Source organism: Coffea arabica, chromosome 4c (assembly GCF_036785885.1).
Source record: "Coffea arabica cultivar ET-39 chromosome 4c, Coffea Arabica ET-39 HiFi, whole genome shotgun sequence".
Classification (NCBI taxonomy): Eukaryota; Viridiplantae; Streptophyta; class Magnoliopsida; order Gentianales; family Rubiaceae; genus Coffea; species Coffea arabica.
The window spans coordinates 4,423,437-4,431,859 of record NC_092316.1 but is presented as its reverse complement, the minus strand read 5'-3'; the positions used below and the strand labels follow the sequence as shown (position 1 = coordinate 4,431,859).

General features: G+C 35.7%; 1 protein-coding gene across 9 annotated transcripts; it reads left to right on the top strand.

The window, feature by feature from the left end:
• Positions 1 to 1,959: 1,959 nt before the first annotated feature.
• LOC113740323 (PIGF/3-ketodihydrosphingosine reductase fusion protein) lies at positions 1,960 to 8,177 on the top strand. Of its 9 annotated transcripts, none has more exons than XR_011812932.1 (11): positions 1,960 to 2,253; positions 2,500 to 3,558; positions 4,235 to 4,422; positions 4,531 to 4,596; positions 4,714 to 4,756; positions 5,261 to 5,312; positions 5,700 to 5,748; positions 5,976 to 6,043; positions 6,165 to 6,273; positions 7,207 to 7,425; positions 7,750 to 8,177. XR_011812932.1 is itself a non-coding variant. In XM_072045610.1 (11 exons), exons 3-11 carry the CDS (start codon positions 3,507 to 3,509, stop codon positions 7,318 to 7,320), a joined length of 741 nt encoding a protein of 246 aa, XP_071901711.1. In that variant the 5' UTR covers positions 1,960 to 2,232; positions 2,385 to 2,467; positions 2,538 to 3,506; the 3' UTR covers positions 7,321 to 7,692. The 9 variants fall into 9 exon arrangements, 8 of the variants coding, with proteins under 8 accessions (XP_071901711.1, XP_027123714.1, XP_071901709.1 ...); XM_072045610.1 differs by lacking the exon at positions 7,750 to 8,177 and adding an exon at positions 2,385 to 2,467 and having other exon boundaries at positions 1,960 to 2,232; positions 2,538 to 3,558; positions 7,207 to 7,692; XM_027267913.2 differs by lacking the exon at positions 7,750 to 8,177 and having other exon boundaries at positions 2,500 to 2,718; positions 3,475 to 3,558; positions 7,207 to 7,692.
• The last annotated feature ends 246 nt before the right edge of the window (positions 8,178 to 8,423 follow it).

Below are 8,423 nucleotides of genomic sequence, written 5' to 3'. Positions count from 1 at the left end.
TTCCATTTATTTTGGTTTCCTTTCTTTGTTTGGTTCAATGTCAGACTACTTTTTGACTAAGGAGGCATTAAATATTTTTTTTGTATTATTTAAAATTTTTTTTATTGACGCCGCAAATCAAATTTGCGGCGTCAAGTAGGATTTATTTTTTTCCACCGTTGATCACATGTGATCAACGGACGCTGTCGATCAAAATATTTTCTTTAAAGTGAGCTGGTTTAATTTAATTGAAAAATAATGTTTTAAAATAAAATCGCAAATCTTGATTGCAGCGACGGTTTTTCAACCGTCAATACCGCCTACCCAACATATCCAATGGTTGTCATTGGATAGAAAAAAGTTAACGGACATGCACTAATTTTTTTTAAACTAATCTAATCAAAGTTCGGCATTTAGTCAAAGCATTACTACAATTATTTGTTTGCGGACAATAACTATTATGCTTCATTTTCACGGACAACTTCAATATTTCTCTATTCTCTATATATTCACTTGAGAAAACCTACTTCCTTCGCTTTCTTTCTCTTTCGGAGGTCATATCAGTGACACACCTACTCCCATACCCGTATTTGGCTATACGTCCGCTGCTGCACCGTTGTCTACAATGCTTAATACAACAATGTGTCCAGAAATTCAGCTTTCAGGATAATCTTGATCAAATGCACCATTTTCCAGGGACCTCAGCTGGTTTCTCACCTGTTTTGCATATGGACGACGACAGTGTTCCCATTAGTGCTTCTTTCATAGCACCTATACATGGTTCTTGTCCTAGATGCGGTCAAACTCCGGTATTTGATCCCTCCGTTGATGATGATGATGATCCAACACCTGAACAAGTTCATGCGCTACCTCGGAGGTCCGAACGATTATAATTAGGATGAGATATACCACATAAAAGAATTCATTGGAAATGTGATTGTTTTACCACTCCGTGAGATAAAGGCAAGAGGCGCGTTGATGGATGAAATAATTATCAAAACTCTCATTTTATTGCTAATTATTACATTCTATAAATATTGTTTAATGTTGTATTATTTATTATTATTCAATTTAGCATTGCCATTAAAAATTTTAAAAATATGACTTAGGTAAATTTTAGAATATTTTTAATACCATATAAATTATTTAAATCCTAAACTCTAATTATGCCTAATTTATTATTATTTAAGTTTATATAGTAATTATTACATTATGTAAATATTGTATTATTTATCATTATTGATTGCAATAATATTATTATAAAATTTAAAAATATGATTTAAGTAAATTTTATTAGTAATTTAATAGCATACTCGATTATCATGTTAATTTATAAGTTTCTCATTATTCTAATATCATATTTTAAATTGTTGATAATTTTGGTTTATAATAGAATTTTAGTAATATGATTTAAGAATTTTAATTTAAAAAGTGTTACATTGTAATTTGAAAATTAGTATTTCATGTAAAACATAAAATTCTAATTACACCTATTTAAGGGTTACGTAAAAATGATAGGAAAAAACTTGATCGCGCTACCTTTTATTAAATATTAAATAACTTATTAAAAATTACATATAAAATAATAAAAGGTAGGAAGAATGGTTCATAAAAATAAATAAATTAGAATGAGCGGCGATACTTATTAAAAATTACATATGAAATAATAAAAAAGGTATGAAGAATGCTTTGGAAAAAAATAATAAAAAAGATAGGAAGAATGTTTCGAAAAAAAAATGTAAGGACAAATGCTTCGCCGCTCAACTTCATGAGCGGCGAAGCATTGGACCAAAGATTCCTTCGCAGCTCATGAAGGTCCTTTTTTTAAAAAAATAAAAACCGACCCAAAATACGTGAAACTAAAATAAATGAAAATTAAAAGAATTTTTATTAGTAGACTCATCTCTCAATTGCGACGATCCTTTACTCAACATTCCACCACGGATACCCCAATTTTGTGAACTTTTTCAAAATTAACAATATTCTAAGAAATTCGCCCCAGATGGCCCTCTCTTTGTTACACATGCAACGGAGAAAATTGCAAAAATGGGCCCTACAACCGAACCCTTTAAAACTCTCATGGAGCCCTAAGCGCCGAAAAAAAAAACCCCACCTTACCCCGACCACTCCGCTACCCCCAGGCCACTCTCAAGTCACAACCCCCAAATCTCTCAAAAACCACCTTCACTTTCTCTCTCTAGAAAATATCGCTTCTTTGAAATTTCTCCGATCATCTGTTTCCATCATCAGCTGGTACCTCCACTTCATCAACTGGTACTTGTTTTTAACATTTCTATATGCATATGGGTTTAGTTTGGGGCTTGGGAACTAGAGGAAAATTTCTGGAGTTTGCGATAGTGTATGGTCTGATAGTGCTTAAACTAAATGCTTTTCCCCTCGTATAGAATCAATTAACAGCAAAATGGACCAATATTTTTCGTCTGCTATCCTTGAATGAACTAGCACAATGAAGTGAGCAAATTTCACGGTAAGCATTTACTTTCTACTATTCTTCTGCAGGCCATGTATCTTCTCCTTACAAGGTTAATTCTGCACAGCATTTTCGAAGCAGCAATTATCCCAAGAGTACCAGTCTTCTGATTGCAGAGGGTAGTGCTAACAAGCCTGCTATACGTACTCCATTTCCTCGAAGGCTAGGGGTACAAATTGATGATCCTGCTGCTACTCAATCCGCTACTGGAAGTGTATTAGCCGAGAATATGGAAGCCCAGACTAGGAGTAAGTAATTCTCAATTCAAAAGCAGCTCAATCCTTTTCATGATGCAGTTGAATATCATATCCTATGGGCTGTTTGATTTAGTATATTGGGCTGCATTTTTTCTGTTTTGTCCTTCTTGAGACCTTAACAAGAATATTGCTTTAAGGATGACTACAGCATTTTTGACACCTCAATGCTTGAAAAAAGTTCTCCACCCACCAGAACCCCCCAAAAAGGGGGGAAAAGATGAGAGAGAGAGAGGGGTTTTTTTTGGGGGGGGGGGGGAGGGTGTGTGGAGGAGAAGAAAGCACCAGTTTATTTGAGTTGTGAATTCCATAGGCTGGTTTCTAGCAGTCAAGTATGCAAAATGCTCTGGTTTAGCCTTTGGGTGACTGCATATTAGTGATCTATGTTGGCTCCACTTTTTGCTTTTCTTTATTTCTGTTTTGTCTGACAAGAAGCTTTCCTAGTGTGACTTATCAGGGAAGCAGGTTAGACTGGCCCCATACTAAGATAGTTCCTTCAGTTCAACGTCCTTCAGTTCAACTGATGTTACTTGAAAATTGTGTCGTGTTGAGCTAATTTTGGTAATATGACTCAATGTCGTGGTTCAAGGTGATAAGATTTTTATCACATGATGGAAAGACGAAACAGAAAGAGAGAAGTTGAAAATCAAGACCGTCTAAAATCTGGTTCACATACTGTGTGCATCATCTTTTGACCTTGTGATTATGTTGTTAATTGTCCTTGGTGCTTGGTATAAATGTTTTTCACAGGCATTATTTTCCTGTGAAGTTCATGAATTTTGATGGATTTGGGTGCAAGTGGAGAAGAAGGCCAAAACTGGTTACTTTTATTTGGTAAATTTTCAACCAATTTTTGCGAAACTTGGTGTTGAAATCATGGATCTACACTAAAAACTGAACTCATCCTATAACTTTGGAAAGATTTCGCTATTCTATGGTGACAGCCGGAGGTGGAGGTGGAGGTGGAAGTGGAGGTGGCAGTTGTGGCAGGGAATTGCCGCCGCACTTCCATGGCTGCTACTTTAAAATATTTTAAAATTTAGCGAGGAAGAAGATTAATATAAAATAAAAAAGAAATAAAAAGAATTAAATGGATTTCTTAAAAGTAGAAAACAATAATATTTAGGTATTGTCAAATTATTTCCTCATGGAATTAAAAAAATATATAATAGTCCAGTTGATACCAGTTGGGCATTTAGTCTTTACACCAGTTCCATCTAAAATATTAAACAGACATTACCTAAGAGGCCTAGAGGAGGGTATTTGTTATTTGGCTAAACCTTGGGGTTTGTTTGGAAGTTTGGCCCAAGCTTAGGGGAGGTAAATGTAATTAGCCCAAAAAATTACAATAGGCCTCGGGGAGCCGTAACTTGTAACTGTTGTCCTAAGAAAACGATTTCTTCCTTTCACTAGAGGTCTAGAACCACGCTTTTTTAAGATGGTATGGCTCAAAACAGAAACAAAGTACAGTCCCATTTTCACTCTTTAGCGCGTATTTCTTGAAAAACAGACAAAATGGCGAAGAAGGAGACTGGAGCTTCTGATGTGCGAATTGACAGCGTAGTAATAACACCATGGAAGGCCCTTCTAACACACGTAACCTGCGGAGTAGGCTTAGGAGTAGCTTTCCATGCTGCCCATAATTTCTACTCCATCAATTTGATTCAAAATCCGGCAAAAACCCTCCGTCTGATCTGGGTACTGACCATCTCTATCAATTCCTGTCAACTCCAAATTGATTATTTCTCATTTTTTTAGTTTTCTAATCTCTCTCTCTTTTTCAATTGTTGGTTTACTTTTTTGAAGGTTATTGAAGCTCCAGTCGTGATTCTGCTGTACAGTCTCTTTCGACATCGTCCAAATCAATGCTCTGTAATTCCAATTAATTCCATTTCCTCGTCTGATTAATTTCTTTTGCTTGTTGGTGATTTTTATATGTTAATTTCTTCTTTTTAACTATTAAACGAGGTTTTGATGTGTATTGGACAGTACTTGAAAGCCGTAGTACGAGGTTTGTTGGCACTACCTGCTGGTTAGTCGTTCATTGCTTTTTTGTTTTTATATAATTTAATTAACTTTTATCACTTAAAAGTTTTGGTTAAGTGGTTGGGATTTCAAAAGTTGCAATCTTTAATTGCTCTGTGCTCTTTATTTTTGTTTCTTATTATTTTTTAAAAATTTATGAAGTTATTTCTTTCTTTGAAGGTTAATGATGTACAAGTAATAGATAAAGTTGAAGGCTTTGAGAAGTAATTTTTACTGTAGTAATTTATACGTTGAAAAGAGTTACGTTAGCGCTGTTTAGCACCTCTACCTGTAAAAAGATAGGTTATTTGAATATAGAACAAGGATATTACTTGAGGACTCATTCTTTCACAACTTTCTATCTTCTGTTTCAATATTTTGGCTGCACTAGTGGTATAATAGCTTTATAGCTGAATGTTCGTCTGTCAATGTTTGCTTAACATTTTTTTGTTGTTGTCTTTTTCATTATATTGGATTCTAAGTATGTTGGTTTTTGCATGTAAATATATAGGGGCAGTAGTGAATGCACTTGGAGCTATAGCATTGGGATCACCCATGATTCAGTATGTAACTTATCTGAGTTGTTTCCAGTCTTTTTATTATGATTTTGAGAACTACTGAGGTTAAACTTCAGGTTGGACAAATGGTCTCTGTTCTATTCTATCCAATGGTAAATAACTGCTTGTCGATGTTTTGGAGCATAGCAAATCCTAGACTATCTTGTCACTGAAATGGGTGAATAGTAGTAACCATTACTATGATGAAATAGACATGTGCAGAACAATACAAATCCTGAGTAGCAAGCATGAAAAGGAGTTTTTATTTTTTTTTAATTATAGTTCAAGAGTTATTTTGACACTTCACGAGTATTTTGTGGAACAAATTGAGATAATTTTCACAGTTTTTATCATTATCTTAGATCAGATGTTTTATTCTGTGGTTAATTCCAGGAACTTCAACAGGACCCTCCACTGGTCTCTTCTGATGTCAGTGCTTACTGTAAGTGTTTCATTTGACATCTCGTTTGTCATTTTGTAACTCATGCTTCAGTAAACTCCTGGATCAACTGAACTAGCTCCGAAATTTGTGCTGGAAACCTAGTAATTTGATGTAAAATTTGCTTTATTTTTATAAGTAATCATAGATAACCATCAAATTTTCCTCTGTGCCATAAGGATCTTAATCAGTTATTTCCTGGTCTGTAAAACTTCTGCTGCTGTTGGCAGTGTGTCCCAACAGCTTCTGTGTTTGGTTCTTCTTGGGCTGACTGGCACCGCATATTTGCTCACACAAAGTAAGCGTATGAAACTAATGTGATTTTATTTTGCCGACATTATTCCCTTTTTGTTTTTCTAGCATTGAGAATTAATACTCGTGTTATTTGACTTCTGCAATTGTTCGTAACCTTTTGGTAGGCCAAGTGGACCTGTAGAGTACATGATCTGCCTACCTGCTCATGGAGCTGTCATTGGAGCATGGTTTGGCGCTTGGCCAATGCCACTTGACTGGGAAAGACCATGGCAGGTAGGCTTACCTTCCTATCGAATTCCTGTCATTTAAGACTTAGATGATTTTTGCATTCCTTTTATCTGCATAATTCATCTGGTTATCTATGTGATTTTTTACCACTTTAAAGATTAAACTCAATCTACTATAGGCTTTTTTCCAAAAATTAAAAAAATTTCTTGTAAAATTCTAGTATCGGTTGCAGAGAAAAACTTGAAACAGTTTTTCGTTTTTGGATACATATTGAAGTTTGTTATGCTGAAACTGTAGCTGAATGAAGTTGGTAAAAGGTCACAGGTTTTGACTCTCTCTATTTTTTTTCTTCTTTTCTTACTGTGTACATCAAGAGTTGGTTCATCAAGAACTTAGTAGTAAGAGTGGCTCAGAAACCATTGACACCTTCAGGTTGGTCTACCATCACATGGCCAAAAAATAAACTCTTGTTACATTCTCCAAAATAACACAAAGTAAAGTATGGAACTTGATATGTTAATGCAGCGTATGATACAGTCACGATTCCCAGTTGACAATTCAATAATTGATGCTTATCTTTCATGGTTAGATTGTTGTGTTGGCTCTGATATTCTTGTTGTTCACTTTGCCTTTTCATATAAAGACGTCATATTAACATTGTCTTAGTATGAATCTTAGACCTTGCACATGAAATTGTGTCTTGAAAAGCACTGGAGAGATGGTGAGGGTTTATGCATTGTAGTCCTGATGCGGTTCTGATAATTCCATGATGTAGTGATGTGTTGATATATTGTTCCAAGTATAATCTCCTAGGACATGTTAGTTGCAATGGTTTTGGTAAATGTACTTGACCATATATGTTCGAGCTTGGCAATTAGATTCTAACTGTTGGATATTGTTCAGCCTTGGTTTGCAGCAGGTGGTTCAGTTGTCATGCTTTGCACCCTGATGCTGAAATTATTTTGAATTTGTTTGTAGGACTGGCCGGTTTGTGTGAGTTATGGAGCTTTGGCTGGGTATTGTGTCGGGATGGCAGCAGCTTTTGGTTTTGTCTGTTTCGGAAATAATCGAAGGCATGTAAAAGGAGACTAATGATGGAGAATTCGACATTAATCTTTTTGGAGGTTGCTATCGATGACCTTATTGATAGACTGAGTTGCATCCAGCTGACCATAGCACCTCACCTGCTGAGTGGAGGTTTTGTAATTTTTTTCCCAGTAACATTACAAAACTCATCCCTTCCCAGAACTTTTCTTTTTGCCCGGGCAATGCCTTTGGTTCCCATTGGAAATTCATTCTTTACCCTTTCTTTTTTCTTTCTTTTTCCCTGTAACTATCTATTTCTTCCATTATGATCTGCTACTGCCTTCTAAAGGGAAAATCCTCGTCTGGTGTATGTTGAGGTTGTGAACAAGAAGGATGTTGTTATTTCTGAGAGATTAGCATCCATGGCACATTCCTCAATTTTTCGCTTTCCATTGTGAAAAGCTTGAATTACTGAGTCCTGGTTTTTGCTTGCAGGTGAAGATGTTTCACAGCCATTGTTCATGTTTTGTCTTTGAAATGAACTTTGGGCAGTTGGGACACTTATACCTTTTTTTAACCCACCATGGACCATCTTTGTACATTTCCACTTCTCGTTGACTCACTATGACTTTTGACAAGGCTAAGCAGAGACGCAAACCAGGTCACCGCTCATCACCCGTCACTTGCTAATCCGTCTCAATTGGTGCTATCATCTTGTAATAGTGCTGCAATTAATGATGCAAGGACCAGTATGTATCCAAATTTTATTTGTCCATTTTCTAAATCTGCCCAAGAAAAAAGTAGGTACCTACCAAGTTAGGCCCGTTTGGATTGTATTTTTTTGAATTTTTTGTAGAAAAAATACTGTAGCGATTTGATACATGTGAAGTAAAAAGGTGATAGGAAAATATATTCACAGAAAACGTAATAAAATCGCAATCCAAATGGGCTTTTTTCCTTTTTATCCTTTACCATGCTACGAACGAGGGATTGGGCAACAAAATGCCAAAAAAAACAAAGAAAGAGAATTTTGTTTAGCACTCAAGCTCATCAAGAGCCAATACAAGCCATTGGCCAACAAGTCTAGCAGTGGCGGGAAAATTTACCGAACGATAAGAAGTCTCCGGTTCTGTAACTCTGTGTTCTCGTCACGCCATGTTATGCTTACG

Excerpts from the sequence above, each read along its gene's own strand:
- LOC113740323 (XM_072045611.1), top strand. The coding sequence starts at position 3,507 with ATGGATTTGGGTGCAAGTGGAGAAGAAGGCCAAAACTGGTTACTTTTA. Across the intron at positions 4,423-4,530 it reads AAACCCTCCGTCTGATCTGG|GTTATTGAAGCTCCAGTCGT; the intron begins GTACTGACCATC and ends ACTTTTTTGAAG. Across the intron at positions 6,044-6,164 it reads CGCATATTTGCTCACACAAA|GCCAAGTGGACCTGTAGAGT; the intron begins GTAAGCGTATGA and ends ACCTTTTGGTAG.